Source organism: Coffea arabica, chromosome 9e, assembly GCF_036785885.1.
Source record: "Coffea arabica cultivar ET-39 chromosome 9e, Coffea Arabica ET-39 HiFi, whole genome shotgun sequence".
Classification (NCBI taxonomy): Eukaryota; Viridiplantae; Streptophyta; class Magnoliopsida; order Gentianales; family Rubiaceae; genus Coffea; species Coffea arabica.
Genome location: NC_092327.1, coordinates 30,681,740 through 30,701,288, shown reverse-complemented (window position 1 = coordinate 30,701,288; position 19,549 = coordinate 30,681,740). Strand labels below are relative to the sequence as shown.

General features: G+C 32.9%; 2 protein-coding genes across 3 annotated transcripts; both read left to right on the top strand.

Annotated features, from left to right (window-relative positions):
- The first annotated feature begins 3,089 nt into the window (after nt 1-3,089).
- LOC113707834 (uncharacterized) lies at nt 3,090-3,922 on the top strand. The gene has a single exon (XM_027230169.2). The coding sequence runs from the start codon at nt 3,177-3,179 to the stop codon at nt 3,714-3,716; it is 540 nt and encodes a 179-aa protein (XP_027085970.2). The 5' UTR covers nt 3,090-3,176; the 3' UTR covers nt 3,717-3,922.
- Nucleotides 3,923-12,846: 8,924 nt separating this feature from the next.
- Nucleotides 12,847-17,972, top strand: LOC113709142 (V-type proton ATPase subunit F). Of its 2 annotated transcripts, none has more exons than XM_027231894.2 (5): nt 12,847-13,036; nt 13,132-13,195; nt 14,602-14,683; nt 16,239-16,321; nt 17,652-17,972. In XM_027231894.2, the coding sequence occupies exons 2-5, from the start codon at nt 13,133-13,135 to the stop codon at nt 17,814-17,816; spliced, it is 393 nt and encodes a 130-aa protein (XP_027087695.1). In that variant the 5' UTR covers nt 12,847-13,036; nt 13,132; the 3' UTR covers nt 17,817-17,972. The 2 variants fall into 2 exon arrangements, with proteins under 2 accessions (XP_027087695.1, XP_027087697.1); XM_027231896.2 differs by having other exon boundaries at nt 12,884-13,031.
- The last annotated feature ends 1,577 nt before the right edge of the window (nt 17,973-19,549 follow it).

Sequence of the window (19,549 nt, the reverse complement as noted above, 5' to 3'; positions counted from 1 at the left end):
CATTTGCTTGATGTTACATGCTCTATGCGGGAGATCAGTATCGTTTTCTGAAATTGTCGAGGAAATAAGCTATTAAATTCACGCTTGAGCTAATTAGTTATCACACAAGAAATTCACAGCCAAGCTTGTTAAACTAGAGCAGTGATCAATGTCAAATACTACCCTTTCACTATTTTTTCTTTTTTCTTTTTTCCTTCTCTCTCTCTCTCTCTGAAGAGAAGAGATGATTTTGAAAACTTATATTTTGGCCTACAAAATCTTAATTTTTACCAAAAACAGAAGAGATGAAAGGGAAATAAAAATAAATAAGTATGAAACAAAAAAGATGCAAGGGAAATATAAAACAAATAAATAAGAAAGAATATCAAGTTTTTTTTACTACAAACATCATTCTCTGTTTTTAAACCAAATCCATAATGGTATTTTCTACTTCTTACTTATCTATTTTTATTTTAGTTTCTTCTTTTTTATATTTGGAGGGGGAAAAAAAGTAATGAAAGCATAAATTTATTCATTTATTAGTTTGATTTTGACTTTTTACTACTGACCGTTATTTGATTTATTAGTTTTGTTAATTTATGATTGGAGCAAGTTGGTTGCCTAGTTCACTGGCTTGTATGACTGGCTTGCTTACTTTAACTAAGCACTAAACACCAATTTAGTAATGTGACAACCAATGACTTATAAAAATTTAAATTAAATCTTGTGAAAAAAAAAAATTCGTCAACTTGGAACTATACCCCAATTTCAAAGACAAGGAGATATGACCCTTTGTCCTCCCTGTTGAAGTTCAATTTATCTTAAATTGCTTCTGACGATTTCTCTATTGCTTAGAAAAAAAGGGTTAAATTTGAGAATTATTTTATTTTTGGATTGGCAAGTCATGACTCATAACAACCTAATGTGCTAACTCTGCCAAATCGCTGTCTTCTACCTTCGTCAAGTGTTAAAAGGACAAATAAATGGCGCGGTGGATCTGACCAACGACCAACTAATGTAATTCCCGTCCTATAAGGCCCTTTATTGTCCCCGACAAGATTTCACGCGTTATCTATCATGGTTTGATTATTTATTCGCAATCATGGAAACCGATAGATGCCAACACAAGTCTTAGTTGTTATTCTCCCGCCCCGTTGAAGGTGTCATATTTTTCTTTTTTGATTGTTCGAAAATATTTATTATATTTAATATTTTTAATTACTTTATATTTTAAAATTTCTCTTATAACCTTCATTAATGATGCATAAAAACAAATATGATGTGATTATTTTCTACTTTTTACTTTTATCAACACATGATTATGGGTAAAAGTGAAATAAAAGGAAAAAAATTTTAGTGGAGTGTATTATGCATAAAAAACATATATGTCCAAACATGACTAAATATATGGGACGGAGAGAGTATAAGAATCGATCACTTCTTCATATAAAAAGACCGTGCATTTGACTGTCGTTGTTGATATGAAAATTGTGTAAGCGAACGATTTGTACGAGTTTTGATAAATAATCAATGGTCTCGAGAACATATATGATTCACGAGATGATTGGAACTGGACCATCCAAATTTTTTTACCAAAAACAAAAAAAAAATGGAAATTGGTTGTGTCCATGGTGGGTCTCAATCATTTATAGTTTGCAAATATGTTGAAGACAAAGTACACACAAAAAACAGAAAAAGTTCGATATAATTGCAGTGATTAGATGGGTTAACCAGAAAGTAACACTTGTCGGTTTAGTGATATTGCTATGTTGAATGATGATGGGCTTGTCCTATAAAAAAGGGTAGAAAACTTGGAAATTGATAGTAATTCTTTAAGCGAGGAAGTGAATACAAAAGCTAGGAAGTTTATGTATTGATTCAAAGAAAGTTTGAAAACAATAAGTATATATTAAAAAAAAAAAGTAGACAATATTTTTAGAATTAACAAAGAAAGAATTTAGCAAATTCAATTTCTTATCAACATAAGGAACCAACGTAGTCAGCCAGCTTCCTCCTCTAGCGATGTGTTAAGCTCGGCAGTGTATAATCCATCTTTAAAATGCATTATAAAAATTACAAAAAAAAAAAGATTAAAAACTGAAAATATGATTAATAAGCATTAATACTTTGTTTATGAGGTTTGTTGAGAGAGTGTCCCTTAAGTATAGATCAAGGGGGTGTCTAAGTATTAATATTTTAGAAAAGTAAAAATCAAATCAAGAAAATTTAAATGTAATGAATGTAAAAAGTGTAAATATGTATTTTCTTTTTTGGTAATTAAATTGAAACTCATGCTAGCAATTGCCGGTCAACCTCCATTAGACAAACCTTTATCCATAAAAGATTTTTGTCTAACGTAAATCTTGAAAAGAGCATGTAGTTCCTTATCTTTTGCTGCATACATATAAATTTTTGGTCAAAAAGAAAAATAAAGACTACCAACCACCTCTTTCTCTTTTTTTTTTTTTTGGGACATAAATGACCATAAAAGAAATATTCTGTCAAAAAGGAAATAACACACTTTGAAACTTCTCAAAATTTGACACAAACTTGAAAAATGTACAAAGATGCTATAAGAACAAAACAAATTAAATTTTATTTCGTAAAAGACCAAATAATCATCACTCACAAATGTCACCCGAAAAACCTTGGATTGCTTGAAATGATTTCTTGAAAAATTGTTTGGATTGCATATTATTTACACACATTAATTTGTTTGTGTCATTAACACATTTTTCAATCAAATTTTCATCTTATATACATTACATCAAAAAAGTGTTACAAATTTTTTTTTTTCAAAAAATTATCCCAAATAATTTCCTATCCACACACACTACCTATTTTTATTTGCACATTAAGAATTTACTATATATTATTTCTTAAACACGATTTTAGGCCATTTTTGTAAATTTTTAGTTCTTTTTCCATCTTATATCACAAAAAATATTTCTACATAATTTTCAATCCAAAATGTCTTCAAGAAAATGCAAATCAAATGGAGCCCACGTAGACTACCCTTTATGGCAAAAAAGCTATTTATATAAAACATCAATTTATTTGCTTATTTTACTTTCCCTATTCTAATCTTTTTACAACACATATATATAAGTGGAAGTACAAAGTGAGAATGAGTGAAAAACACTTCATCATCTTCATAAACTCTCACACCTCCCTCTCTCAAATCACAACACACAGAAATGGATCGTGGCTGCCAAAACTACGTCGTCTACCCAGTCATTTGCTTCCTAGCACTCAACTTAACACTCTCTCTTCTCGTCATGCAATCGGACGGCAGATATCTCCGGCCATCAGACCACGGCTTATCATACCAAGACACGGCAGAGCCGACCAAAGAAACCGACCCGGAAATGCTCTCCTTCTTTAACAACGGAAAAAGGGTGTCGTTACCCGAGGCCAAGAACTTAACCACCGGCGCCGGCTCCGCTGGAGGCTTTTCTCCTGGTTCCGATCCGGCGGCGGCGGCGTGGTGGAGAAACAGAGAAAAGAAGAGGTCACGTGACATTCACAAAAATCACGTGAGGGAAATATTACTCATAAGCAGCCTGGTCTGCGGGCTGGGCGGCGTCGTTTTGCTGGTGGTTTCGGCTTTCCTGTTTATTCTGCGGTACAGAAAGCAGCGGCCACAGCTGGAGGTGCAAAGGTCAAAAGAGTCAAAGGACAGGTCTGTGTCTACGTCAGCGTCCGCGTCACAATTGCCTTTGGCACTTAAGAACTAATAATAATAATTAGTGGATATGAAAATGGCACTTTTAATTGATGTATTTGTAAATGTTGATTAGTACTAAATTGCTGCAGTGACAGTTACATTTCCAGTGATATTATTTTTTTGCCCTTTATTGTGAGTGGGATTTAAAAGCTGCATGCTTGGGACTTGGGTGTAACTAATGAATTATGATGTTGATAGATTAATTTGGACCATGCATTTTTTTTGTATTTATTATTTTGGGCCATCCATTCTTTTCGTTTCCCCCATTGTTTAAAGGCCAAAACAACCGGATAATATTGGACTTGATAGTTACATTTTTTTTTGTATATGTATGGATTAATTTTATATACATTGTAAGTATATGTATATATATTATTATCGTTAAATACATGATACATGTGCAAAGGTTGAATTAAGAATTTAAGTTTTACTTATGTGTCATGTATTTAATTGTGACAGTGTATACACTGTCAGTTTATATAAAATTAACTCGTCGTTATTATTATATTTCCGAAATGGTGCCCATTAAGCTACATGATATAGACTTTATTTATCATTTTAATACACTCTCTTACATTTTATTACCTGCTTGCACTTGATAATTACTAAATTTAATTACACTTTTTCAAGAAAACTAGCATGATAAACCCATCTTCACGCATAACATAAGGGGTGATTATATTGACAGCTTATTTGGCATTCCTTTTTTTTTTCTTGTATTTTGTTATTAATTTGGGCCATCCAATTATTTTACCATTGTAAATATTGGATTTCAGGTCAGAAAGCCTGGAAGATGAAAAAAAAAAAAAAAAAAACTTTGAACGGTCTACAACCTTTTTGAATTTGGTACCTTTGCAAAAACTTGTCTTGGACTACAACAGTGCAATAACTAATAAGGTGGCTTATTTGAGGGGTGAACTTGATTCAAAAACAAAAAGAATCCGAATAACTTGACTTTATCATTTTGGACCTTTTCCATTTGTTTGTTGGCTGAGCATAGATTCTTTGATCTCTGACGCATGTAGAAAATTAGTGTGCAAACCAAAAACTGAATTTAATTTCTCAAAATTGATTTCAGAACTTTTGTGTATTTTCTTGCTTCTTTACACTGGTACTTGTTATCTTCTTTCTTCTTTTTTTTTTTCAAAAAATGGGATAAATAGCTCTTTTTTTTCCCCTTTGTTCAAGGGTGGGATTGCTCTTGTGGATCATGCAAAATACACATCCATGTACCAGCTCATTTAAATTGCTATTCTTGGAGTTTTTGTTTAAAATTATACTGTAACGATTTGTTATATGTAAGATAGAAAGATAATTGAAAAAGTGTTCATGAAAAATATACAATTTTTTAGAAAAAAATGCAAATTTTTAATCCAAAGTTTCAATCAACAAGAAAGTACTAGGGTATTTGAGATATGTTTTTGGACTAGGTATATGATATGAGTATTGACTGCGGAACTTCAATCTATATTTAGTGTGCGACCACCTTAAAACATAACATAGAACATCAATGCTACAATCTTTTGCATAGGATCCATTTGCAGATATGTAAAAGGTTGGAGAATCTCAGATTTCTCTTCCGTGTGAAATGTCGGATTTTTGTCCATTGACACCTCATATGATGATGAACATGGTTGTTGGAGAATTTTAGACCTCTCCAGCTAGCTTTCTTTCGAGACAGGTCTAGGCCTAGTAAAATGAACCTGTTTGGATTGCTATTCTTTGGAAATTTTTTTCTTCGTTTGGATTACTAGTTTTTGAAATTTTTATTAAAAAAAATGTGCTATAATAATTTAATGCATATGAAGTAAAAAAATGATTGCAAAAATATATTTATGAAAACTTAAAAATTTTCTTTAAAGAATTGCAATCCAAAAGAGGTTACTTTTATATTTGGCATTGTAATTATTGTTGTGCTCGCTCCATTTTCTTTTGTACATTTTGCTTAAGAAGATACAGAAAATTAAGCGTCTATGAAAAAAGAGAGAGAGAGAGAGAGAAGGGATACTTATACTTTACCCCTTCAATCAAATTGAAAGACACTTTTACCCATTACAACAATACTTGCAAATATAGAATATGGCATCTATTTTGCCATATTTTGCAAATATAGAATATGACACATTTGCCATTCACAGAAATTTGCAGCACAGTTAATCAGTCATTTATTTTTTCTAATCACGTCACATATTTTTTTAAAGTTTTTTCTAATTCGTGAGTATGTGAATATTTTTGGAATCATCACATTTTTAAACAATTTATTTATTATATAATTACACAAAAAAGTAAGAATATAGGCTCTTTTTTGTTTATTTTGAAGTTTCAATATCTAAACAAATTAAATAAGCAAGTAAGCAAACAATAGTAGTTATTTAAGGATCACATAACAAGATAAAAATAACTTCAGGTCTTAATTTTCTAAAACGTGGAATAATTTAGTAACAACAAGGAAACGGAGCTGGTAAGATACAAATGAATTAATTTGGTTTGTTTGGTTAGTGGATTATTAGTAAAAATTTATTTACTTGCATCATCAACACATTTTCTATCCAACTTTTTATGTCACATAGATCACAACAAAAAAAGTGTTACAGTATTTTTTTTTTTAAATTATTCCAAGGGAGAGCATTTATTGTCCTTCTTGCTGTTAGGTTCAAGTTTTAAATCTTGGTCTAGGCAATTGGATAGAAGGGTGTAGAGAGGATGAGAGGTAAAAAATAAAAAGAAATTCATCAACTCGTGAGATGTGAATGTGGCATAAAAATACCAACTTGCATTTTATTGACTCATAAGAATCTTGTGAGACGACAAAGTAAGGAAAAATTATCAAAACCAATTCATTTACAATCTAAAGGAAGAAAGAGAGGCGATGAAAAACTAGTATAGAAGTTTCAGTGATTCTTTTAAAAATTTTGAACTTCTAAAACAAAAATTTTCAACTCTTTGATATTTTGCAGTCTTTTATTTTTATTTTTTTTATATTATGTGATTTAGTCTTTTTCCAATAAGACACTCCATATTTAAAATATAGCGCGCGGGTTTGTTTGGATAGTGCTTTTATCCCAAATAATATTTCGCTTGCATCATAAACAAATTTCCCAACCCATCTTTTTATATTTCCAATCATTTTTTTATCTCACATACATCACATCATAAAAAGTGCTACAGTAATTATTCCAAATAATATTTCAAATAATACACTATCCAAACAACTACTATTTATGGGTGTTAATGTCATTTTATCAAAATATCGGATGAAAAGTCCATCACCAATGTTTGACTAGTTAATGTAGTAGGTAAAGTGTATATGTTTGAAGTTAAAGGGGCAAAGTTTTACAAGATCAAGTTTAGAGGAGCAAACTGTAATTAAACCTTTAAAAATGTGATATTTAAGAAGTACTTTTACAGTCACAAATTTTTTTAAAAAAAATATTGCCAGGAACATCTTGAAGGAGGCATTTTTGCCCCTCTCCCCCCCCCCCCCAACCCACCCAAAAAAAGTTAAAATCATCCTTTTGTAGTTCTTTATACTTGCACAATTATTCAATGGGGTACAGCAATTACTAAATTAAATTGGTTCCATGGGCTAAAGTGCAACTGCAAGATAGGTTCAAGGAGTAAAGTATAAAAACACAGAATAGAATGTCACAATCATTACTCTAGAGAATTTATTGAATTAGACCCTCTCAACACCATCTAATAAGTATTCTCCAGCTTTCCACCCAGACAATTCACGCAGGACCCACATGGAACAGCAGAAGAGAACTAGACGGGGTATTTTTGGGAGGCACGTCTTGGCTTCTTTATTCAGGGGGCGGGCTACCTTATATATTTTCTATTGTACCCTAACTAACAAGGGTAAAATAGTCATAACATATTATTAAAAATAGGGTTAATTACATTTATCTCCCTTGAGGTTTAGATATATTACTAAAGAAACCTTGTAGTTTGACAAAATAACAAAGAACCCCTGACAGTAACATCCGTTAATTTGGTCAAACAGAGCTGGCTAAAAGTCCAAAACATCCGTAAAATGCTAAAACACTCCTCTCCCGCCGTGATGGCTTTACCCAATAATCACACCCGCTTTCCTTCCTCTCCTGCTCACCATGAAAAAGATTATAAACAATTCTTTCTCAACAAAGATGATGCAATAGGGAAAACACAAAAGAGATAACCCAATTGATTTGCTCCAATCATGGTTAAAATTCATAAAAGATCACACAAAAGCATCTAATAGTTTGTTTAAAGATTACATTTATTTTTTTTGAATTTATGTTCATAAAAAATTTCATTTTTTGACTCTGAAAAATTTGGTTGATTGGAAAGGTTCGTGCTTCATTTCCCTGTCATTAAATAAAAGTATGCAATTCATAAACAAATAAAGTGGTTAAAGAACTTCCAAAAATGTTGGATTTTAATTGTGGATACCCACACAACATGCTGGTCTAAGAATTCTTCCTTCTCTTAGTCAAGATCTATTGTGAGGACGTGTTGACAGACATATTGATCAAGACTTAAGAGTCACAAAGAAAGATATAGTAGTTACTTTGGTATTTATGGTCTTTAGACCTTACTTGTGATGTTTTGCTATTTTGTATCTTTCTTGTGGTTATGTTGGTGGATTCAGGAATGCTCTGATAAGGCTTATATTCTTCTTTATCATAGTGAGATTCTACTCTTACTCTACTTGGGGTTTAGTAGGTTATTATACCTAATCACATAGATATGAAATCTCTCTCATTTATTTTTTTCCTTATTGTATTGTGGTATTTTAAGAATTTTTTCTCCATATTCCTGAATTCCTTCCTAATACGTGCATGTTTAATATAAATAGACTTCTACATACTCGATTTTAGAAAAAATCTAACATTCAAGTGTCTAGTACACAAATCGGAGTGGAAAGTTCGTTCACTTTCCAATATTTGGTATAATCAATATTTAGATGTCAGAATGAAGTACAATTAATAAAAATTTGACTTAATTGCCCTAAATTAGTTTACAAGATATAATATGTTTTATTGCTTTTCTTTTATTTGTTCTACTAGGTTATTTGTCTGTTTACAAGGACTTTTGACATATTTTTGAGAATAATTGACAATGGATATTAATTGCAATACTTGATCCATTCTAGCATATAGATTTTTATGTTAAAATTTTGTATTCACTAGCAATATAATTAACAATATAAAATATAAATTACATGAATACAAACAAATGTAATATATTCTTGATTATTATTATTATTATATTTTTATTTTTATGAGAACAATAAAAAGAATTTCACAAAATTGTTTGAAAGTCAAAGAATAAAGCACCTTAAAATATTTGTTTGCTGGTAAAACGAAAAATTTATTTCAACACAAGAAAAATTATGTCATAAAACAATTACATTCAATTATTAATTGAACTCATAAATATCCAAAAATATGGTGATGAAGGAAAATAGATTTATAAGGATAAACTTGACAGCCTACTATTTTGGGCATTTTAGGATGAAGTTGAAAAGACTATTTTCTAGATTTTTTTTTTGGGAAGAATGGGATTCTAGAAAAAAGTGGGTATGAACATTTCCGGAGAAAAGAGTTTTCTTACTTAAATGATCCATACCAAAATTGGAATCGAATGAATAAGTTGGAAAGATCTTTTATTTCTAGGCCATTCTTACGTACCAAAAGTAGAATTAGCTCACTTCAACCCAAGGAGAAATTGTTTGAATAAGCCGCCTGTGTGGCCCAAAAACATCCATTTTGCCAAGGGAATGGGAATTTTCATTTTTTTTATACAAGCCTTATGTTCATTTAAAACAGCATCACGATGTTTATAAAATTAGTTATTATATCTATTAATGTAGATATATAGAAAACTTAAATTGATCATTCTACTTCTTATCATATTTTTATTTTTTTAAGAAATCTTTCAAATTTTTTGAAAAATTTTACATGAAAACATGCATATCACCTTATTCGTGATCCTTGCGTCACAACCAATATAGAACAATTGTGTCCAATGTCCACAGTCGGGACCTAAACTGCGACAGTGAACCATGACTACGATTTGGACTCATAAGACATCATTTAGGAAAGTTTTAGATCGGATTTGCTTTGAACGTTGGCATGCATCCTAATATGATGGTAGAACTTTGTCATAAGAATAGGGTTGCCCTTGGCTGTCAACTTTCCTTTGTTTGGAATGTGGTTTTTCACCAAAAAAAAAACTTCATAAATATATTTTCCAATCACCTTTTTATTTTATAAATATCAAATTATTATAATATATTTTTCTACGAAAACTCCTAAAAATAGCAATTCAAACAAGACTAGCGTCCGGAACATAGGAGAAGCAATCTAGTCAATTGGACTGTCGAGCCATGATGACAAATGTCATCAGCTTGTTACTTGGTTTTTAAACCAGAAGAGTGCAACTTTATAGCAGATGCTCTATCAAAGAAAACATGCCCTATGTCGGCCTTTTAATGATGGATGCCTGTAGTTTGATAATATCCTAGTTATAATTTGCCTTAGTGAAAAGGGCAGTTTTGTAATTTCAAGACATTTCGGAGAATTACAACACCGATGTAAATATTTGCAAACACAAGTTGGTTCGTTAGTAAAGACGGACCACTTTCTCATAAAAGATGGTATTTTCGAATCTAAAAAGAAGAAAGAAATGCTCTATTAGGGTTGCATTTTACGAAAATTTTAATTTTGTCTTGGTGCCTTTTAGGTATGGGATGCTACGGGATGCTCGTTTCACCTCTGTATTTACCTTGTTCCTTATTTATTTCATTCAGAGGAATTAGAGCACGAAATTGGATTATATTAACAAAAATGAAAGAGGGTGAAAGAGATTAATTATGAGTTGCTACTGTATATTGACTTTTAGTAATCAAGTCAAGCCGCTCAAGCGAGTATTAGAACCCTCTAAACTTGCGTTGCAAAAGTTTATTGAGTGCCTAATTGCCCTACTAATTAGGATCAATGGGACAAACTTTAGATTTAGAAAAAAAAAAAAAAAAAGAAGATCTATTTAAATGTGCTTTTACAAACTGATAAATATATATTAAGCTTTTATAGATCATGGGCAATAGACTTATTCATTAAAATGCCACAAGGGGGGAAGGGGTCCTGCTAGCTGCTTGAACAATTGATAAAAAGTTTGTAGCATTATTTTCCACTACATGCCTTACCCAATTACCTTGTCTTCTAATCCATGCGAATCTGCAAGAAGATAAAAGAGCAGCAAGAAAATATGCATTACTAGCCATTGAATAAACCTATTAGATACCAATTCTGTTTATGAGCTTGAAATCATACAAACAACTGCTTCTGCAATCTTCAATTTGGATTCCATGATTGGACCAAACTAAGAGTCTTAACATGCTACCATAACAATTTCGTGCTACTGCTGCAAGAACAATTTTATATCCTCATGAAAACATCAACAATTCCATTTCTACAATCAGACTTACGAGAGGTATCTATGTAATCTAAACTAGTGTCCAGTCATCAATGGCAAGTCAATGCCATTAATATCAACATTTTTTGCTAACCACAGCACTGGAAAGCATAGCTTCCAATGGATTCATGCAGCAAACAGCCTGCAACTAGAGCTAGTCTATTAACTTTACTACTACTATTCTTATCTTCTATGCTTCTCTTGAACGAGCAGCTCGCAAACATTTGCTTTAGGTGTGATTCAGGTCCTCTAGTATTGTAGCCTACATTTGCATCATTGACAGCAGTACTTGAGATTTTGTCTAGCAGCTTTCTGTTGTCAATCATGACTTGAACTTCAGCTCCAGCCTTTGCTCGCAAGCTTCAGTAAGAGCCAATCTAAAAGCAGTTGCTAGTTTCAACTCGGGCGAAGCAACACTATCCTCTGTCAGCGCCCATGCTTGGTAGAGTTCATCCTTCCAGTTGCTGCTCCCAGTCCTTTTCCCTATTGAGAACCTGTCATATTCATCCCACTCCAGCCATGCACTTTGTACAACATCTACAAAGTCCATCCCGTTTCCATTAAACAGCAGGTTGTTTATCTCTTTCCGGATGGCCCATAGCAAATAAACTGTGAGTGTGATATGAGAATATCCATCCACTCTCTATTTAGCACCCTGTATGCCTCTATCCAATCCCAAAAGTAACCCTCTTTTCACTCGACCCATCCCAATGAACTAGTGCAAATTTCCATATCTCCTCAGCTTTGTGGCAAAGCAGTAACACATACTCCAGGGTCTCCTCTTCTCTATTTACAATGTTTGCACCATGGTTCACCCTTCCCAGTTCTGTTCTGCTGAAAATCACTTCATTCATAGGAAGACCCTGGTTCAAGCATCTCCACTGGAACTTTTGAGCTGCAAAATTGATACTATCCAATTTTGATATCCAGCAACCTTTGTACAGACGTCCTATAGTACTTAGGCTATGAAAGATATTTGATCTAGCAAACTGTTGCCTACCAACTTCAGTTGGCTTTAACCGCCAAGACCAAAAAAGTGAGGAAGATGGAGGTTATCCCACTTAATAGGAGATAATTATTATGTAATCTTAGAAAATAGACAATGAAAAATTAGATGATCTTGGGACTCAACTTGTTCACCACATGTAAGACCTCATAAATCAGTAATTTGGAGTATTTGTCAATTATTGACCTTGAGAGATATTGATTTAGTCAAACACTTCAAAATTGTTGTTATTTCTTTTTGTTATAAGACTCAAATCTGGCAATTAGCCAAAGCCTCCCAAATGATTAGCATATGAGGATTCATAAAATTAAGATTTCATTCCAAAATCTTCTATGCTATAACTCCAACCCTCCAAGTCAGGAAAATTCTCTGGTGCTGATTTTTTTTAATCTTTCGATAAACAATTGTACTACTTTTCTTCTATATAAAATCTGCTACTTACTTTACTCACATGTATTGTATCTACCATTCTTCAGACACCTACTACCAAATTCTTGTTTTCTTGTTTGGTGTGGAGTTTTCTGAAATGCAGGTAGCTGTTCTTTAAAAAAAAAAAAGGTTAGTTCAATAAGTTTCCATTTGAAAATTCTTCAAAAGTTTTAGAATCACAAACCCTTTTACCAGCACGGCAGCACCCCCACAGTTTAGGAGGTCAATTGCTACTCACTAAATATTTAAGGGGGTAAAACGCAATTACCCCAAAATCCAACACAAAACAGATCCGTCATCATTTGCGCTCTCCTCCCACCGTCCTAGAGCACCCTCAACCACCACCCGACGACGCAACTACCACCATCTCCGGCAGTCCCCGAACAGCCACCTTCACCTTCCTCCTGTTGCCGCTCAAAAACCCATTTACCAGTTAGGTCTCTCTTTCTTTCTTTGATACCCAGATCTTTCATTTTTTTCCCTTTATGAATTGGATGCAGATTTCTCATGTTTACTTGTTTATTGGTTTCAGGATGGCCGGCCGAGCTCCAGTTCGCACTATGAACTCAGCCTTCATCGCTATGATTGCTGATGAGGTAAAAGATTTTGAATTCATCATTATTTAGATAATAAAACTCTATGCAGCATATTGATTGTGATATGTTGGAGGGCATCTTTGAAGTTTGAATTGATTTCAAGGATAGAGCAATTTTTGTCTCTGATGCTGAAAAGGGTTTTTTTATCGACCTCACTTATGACTGTTTAATCTAATTCAGTGTTTTGATTTGTGTACTAGGAAGCATATGTGTTGAATTTTTTTTTTGTTCTGCAGTAAAGACTGCATTTTTAATCTGTTATCCATAGCTGGGAAAATTTGTGAAAAGGGTGGGCTTGGATCCTTAATTAATAAGGACAGTATAATTTTGGCTATTTCTAAATGCTGTATATACTGACTTTGTAACAAAATGAAGACTCTTTTGGGGTACATATGTGTGCATTTTTCAGTAAATCATCTACCCATTTCTCATAAAAAGCACAAAAATGGTGCCTTCTTTATTAATTGACCTTTCTGTCGTGCCCTTTGCAGAAATTTTTTGTTTATGGAACTTTTTCTTTCTGTCTTTTGAAGTTGGAAGGTCCATCACATTTTTTTTGTATTGGATTTGTTCACATGTTGCCATATTTCTTAACATTGGATAGTATCTACTAAATTTGATGACATTTAGTGCATACCCTTTTGTATATTCTTATGGGCTCAGAGGTTATAGCGATCATGGCCTATTTAGTGAATCACATGTTGGTTCAAGTGTTATGAATTTGTACCAAGGAATTTATGTTTCGTAATAAGTTACTAGTGTATGAAGTAAGAGGTATGGATAATGGTGCATGGTCAATTTAACACTGCAGCAAGAGATCTTTTGCTTTTTTAATTTTTTCCTCTTTCTGTGGGTACTATTTTCTAACATATTTTGAAGAGGATGGAGTGAGACGTGTTTTTTTGTTATGTTCATTAGAGAATTATTAAAGCCTGATTTTGTTTTCATATTTATTGTCATAACAATCAAAAGAAATTCTTCATTCACCAATTTCCGTGTTTTCTTTTTTTTTTTTTTATAATCACTCCAAGGTTCCTACTCCAATACAAGTTAATTGTCTCGGTACAACTTGAAATGATTCTTGAAGTAGTTGCAGATGCATCATAGATATTTATGTAGGTAGACAAATGTAAAGAATGGGATGGGATGTGGTTGATCGTGGGTTTGCTTTTGCTATTTCCAAACAATTACAAGTACATTCCTGGGATGGAAACATCTTTTGACTGTATTGGTGTTAATGGGAAGGGTGCTTCATTAGGGAAATTCACACTATTCTTGACATAGAATACACAAGGGGATACTGTGGAATGATGCTTTAAACTGTGGTTTCTACATCAGGAAGTTAGATATTCTTTCTGTTATGGTTAGTAGAGTGAAATTATTCTCATGACTTACTGTCTATGTAGGACACTATCACTGGATTTTTACTTGCTGGGGTTGGCAATGTAGACTTGAGGAGGAAGACAAATTACCTCATCGTGGACTCAAGTATGCTTTTACACCTAAGTGTTCTCATTAATACATAGTTTTTTGTTCAGTTATTGTTCATATATTTTACTTCCTGAAAAGAATTGATACATCTTCTCCAGAATTTTAACTTTTTGTTTGATTAAGTCGCGATAAGTGATCAACTGAATATTCAAATGAAAGGAGGAGCTTGAGCCTTGTTGGAATTGCAAGGGCAATGCCAGAAATTAATATGGATAGTAACAGTAGCAAACTATTCTGTATTGGTAGATGTGCAATGTAGTCTCTCTCTCTCTCTCGTTTCTTTTTTTTTTTTTTTGGGGGGGGGGGTTTTAAATGTTGGAATTATTTCTCTTTAATGATGGATTTTGAGAAATATCAACCGATTATTGTACTTTCTTAGATGCCATCATCTATTATCCATATAGGCAGGCTTATTTTCAATGTATAGATCTTTTGAATGGTTGCGATTTTTGTCTGTCTTTTTGGTTTAGTTTCTTTGAACTAGTGTTGTGTCCTCTCCTTGATGTGGATGCATAAAATCCAATAATTATGCATATGTCTTTTTATCCGAAGAAGTTTTTCACTTCTTCATCTTTATTCCAAAAACTTCTGTTGGTCACAAATCAATTAAATGAAACTGTTGCAACTGAGTCAAGTTCTCTGTTGATCTTATCACAGTGTTTTGACTTCTTTTCTGATAAGCGTGCAGAATTTTTTTATTTGATTTTCTATTTTTTGTTTAGTCCTTTAGATTTAGTATTATCTTCACCTAAAATGATGTTGCTATTTGCTTACAAGGAGATCAAATTTTAGTATGCAGCATAAGGCAAACTGTTAACAACATCTTGAACTTTTCTTTTAGTAGCTTCTTTGACTGTTTGAAAATGTGGTGCACCCATTTTGTGTTTATTTGTTTGTTTTTTAAAATCTAACAGAAATGATTTTATGTTTAGATGTAAGATTATTTTGACAAAACTAATTAGAGGAAATGATGCTTACAATTTAGGAGTTGGAAATTAAATATTTGTATATGTCTTTTTCAGAAAAAATAATCTCAATGATAGTTTATGTTAGTCACCATACTAGTGTGTAGTAAAAGCCTTTTTAGTTGTTATACCAAGTTAAAGCCTTCAAGTTATGTATATTTTGAAAATGATAAAAAATGGAGAGGCACCACAGATTGAAGGGTGCTCCTCCCTTATTTAGTATGGCAAACACCCAGATACTTTTCATTGGCTACGTGATTTTTTGTTGTTGCCACTTAGGATAGTTATGAAAGTTCATCAAAAAGCAAGAAAAGTTTCCCATCTGTATTAGGTGGTTGCACTCTGATTTTCCTGCTATGATGAACAATCAGTGACTACTTTGCTAAGGAAATGTGCTAGGTGGTTAACACTCATTAGTTTCTGGAAAGTGGAATGAAGAAATTTTGGATCACACGTAACTTTTCACTTTTCATTCTTGGTTGTGTCAGAAACATTTGACATTATGATTGGATTGTTTTTCTCTTAGAAAATGTAGGTTATGCCAATCTTGATACAAACTCATCAATGATCTTGGTGTTTTTTCTTAGAAACAACAGTGAAACAGATTGAAGAGGCATTCAAAGACTTCACGACAAGAGAGGATGTAGCTGTGGTGTTGATAAGCCAATATGTAAGTTCCGCTGATCATATTGTGATTTTCTATACCATGAAACAAAATCATCTTCCTATTTCAAAGAGAAAGGGGAGGGAAAAAGCTTCATCAGTGGCTTACACGTAAGACTGAACAATGAATGAAGGGTCTGTATTCGGGCTTCATGGGTGTATAGCCATGTGGATGGCTGCTTACTTATTTTGTTAATGATCTGTTAATGTGTATGTGTTTATACTTTAAATATAAGACTGAAGACTGCCGTGATGTTTTATGGGATGAAAAAACCTAGTTATTTTAGAAGAAAAATATGTTTGTTGATTTAACACGGCAAAATATCATTTTGAAATCTAAGCCTGGAAAGACTTAAATTTTCAGTGTTGAAGCGGATGTTTCTAAAGTTGGTTGATACTACTTCAGAAGTAATCTATAAAGACATTTCAAACGCTTTAAAACATTACAATGAAAGCCAATCTCTTGTGTCATATATGTTCACAAGGTAGAAATAAACCATCTTTCTCATCAAACTAAAGCCTCTTGTTAGTGCAGAAGTTTTTCAAGGACAAAATAGTGTCATGTGCTGCAGATGTTACTCTGGAAAGGCCACTTGTATACCCAATGTTGGTCAATAAATACTTTATTTTTTACAAGGTTTTGATACATGGACATATATTATGCTATTTATGCGAGAAGATAATTTAGGACTCACTTATAAGAGTTGACTTTATTTTCTGTCATGGAACATGGGTGGTGGGGCAAAATGCTGTTCTACCAAGAGGACAAACTTACCACGTAAGAATAGCACTATTGTTCTGGAGCACACTCTCTAAGTATTGAAAGAAATTGGAGTTTCAAAATAGAACATGGTTTTCTGGAATTGGCCGATGGGACTTGAAAGCAACTAGCGAAAACTTCCAATACCATGATATCCATAACCATGTGAAATTATTAGCAAATGCAATTGAAATCTCATCATGGCATGTTTTATGAGCTCTAGTTCACCAATTGCTGATGTGTTTTAATATCATGGTCTCTGCAGTCGCCATTTTGTAATGATTGGCATTTTGTTATTTTGATCTCTATGTGATTGGCAGTCGCCATGGAAAAAGGAGTTATTTTGATCTCTATGTGATTGGCATTTTGTTTAACGCTATCTTTGCCACGGTTGTACCCCACATGGAACTTATGATTGATAATGTCTTGCCTTTGGCATGCTGATTAATGATAGCAGTCTTCATTCTGTGGGATTCACTCCAAGGTTTTCCTAAAATAGGGACCTAATCATACATGCTTGTCATGTTTGTTCCTTTCTCAATCTTATTAAATCTTTGCTCTGCTTTTTGCTACACAGATTGCAAACATGATAAGGTTTTTGGTTGATAGCTACAATAAACCAATTCCAGCAATTCTGGAGATCCCCTCCAAGGACTATCCATATGATCCTGCCCATGACTCTGTTCTTTCACGTGTGAGATACCTCTTCTCTGCAGAATCGGTGGCATCTGATAGGCGTTAAGCATGTGTACTAGCCTATGTTTTTCCTTTTTTTTTTTTTCTCTTGTCAAGGATTATTACGCCGTGAAAATATTTTGTGTCGCTTCCCTTTAAATCTTTTTACATATTTGTATTCTTTTCTGGAATTATAATAATATGTTTGGTGTGGTTAATTCTAGCTGCAACTTAAACCATGTAATGCTAGAATGACCTGGGCAACTGGTTAGAATGCATGTAGGTGAAAAATCATTGGCTATTTAGCTTCATGATAATCTCACATTAATATCTATTTGCACAAGTTCAATTGCACCCAACCATTGTAAGTTTTGTCTGAGGGCCAGCAGAAGATGAAACAGTAAATTAGGTTAACTTATTTGATTGTGTAGTATTATAGATCAAAAGGTTGGATACATGTGACATTCACCCAATATCCTTCATTGCATCTCAGAAACAAGCAAAGCTCATTTTTAACACCATGCAATAGAAAAATGATGTCTTTGTGGTGAACAAAAGAAAGTCCTATGATTGAAGGATTGCGCAGAAACAAGCATAAAGGAATCTTGGAGGCCAAAATAAGCAGCCAAAATAAAGCATAGGAATCAAGGGTTACTCACGAATGGTTGGAATGCTCATTCTCTTTTCCGGAGACCCTCAAATTTTTTTTTAAAATCTTTTTGTTTGATCAAACAAAGACACTAGAATGGTCAGAAGAAAGAGATGATTTTCACCATATGCAATGACAATCCTTTTGAGCCCTTTGGAGTGTTACAAAGAAGTGGAAATTTTTGTCACATAGCGTGCGATTGAGCATAGAGGGAAAGGGATCAGTTGGACGGTACAAGGAGAAGGAGTATAAATAAGAAGTTTCACGTTCAAGACCTTCTACTTACACTTAAAAAAAGGGTGCAATTGAGCATACTAGCTTTCTTTATAAGCCCTGTTTTATGCTGTTGCATAAAATCATATAAAAAGAACAAGATGGACTTTGAGTCTTTTCTCACTTTCCTCTAGGTGTCCTTTGCCTCTAGTAAAGGCAAATATAGTAGAGGCAAATAAATTTTTGGATCTAATTTTTGATATGGGCCATAGTTAGACACAATGATTTTGAACTTTTGACATCATATTAATACATATATCAATTATCCAGATATTTATTGAGGGAAATTGTAGGAAAATTTTACTGGAGAGGAGCTCAATCCCTTCTCACCAGGACGAGTATCAGAAGATTGCTCTTCATCCTCTCTGGATTTTCCCTCAACTTTAATTACAGAAAAGCAGGATTTTTCCCTCCATATAGGTCTAGAAGCTTCTTATCCAATATCATAGTCCAGTATTTCCAGTCAAATTTGATCATGTTTAGAAGATTCAATGGTTATTTCTCATGGTAATTAGTGTCACATGTTTTGGCATTTTGTGATCTTTACGGCTAAACATGATATATAGACTGGAATCTCTAGTAATTGGAACAATTTGAAATGTACATTTATGACCTGTTTGAAATTTTACTTGCTCTTTTTTTTTAAAAAAAAAAATTTTACAATTTGAAATGTACATTTATGACTTGTTTGAAGTTTTTTTTTTCTGAATGTTGTTTGACAAGGAATAATGACATTTTATTGTTGTAGGATTGATAAGAAATTTAAATTTATTTGCTTAACATTCTCCAAAAATTGAATTTAATATGTAATTATTTTCAAGTGTAAATCAGTAATACGAGTCAACTCATCACCTACTAATCAAATCAGTTTAATTGAA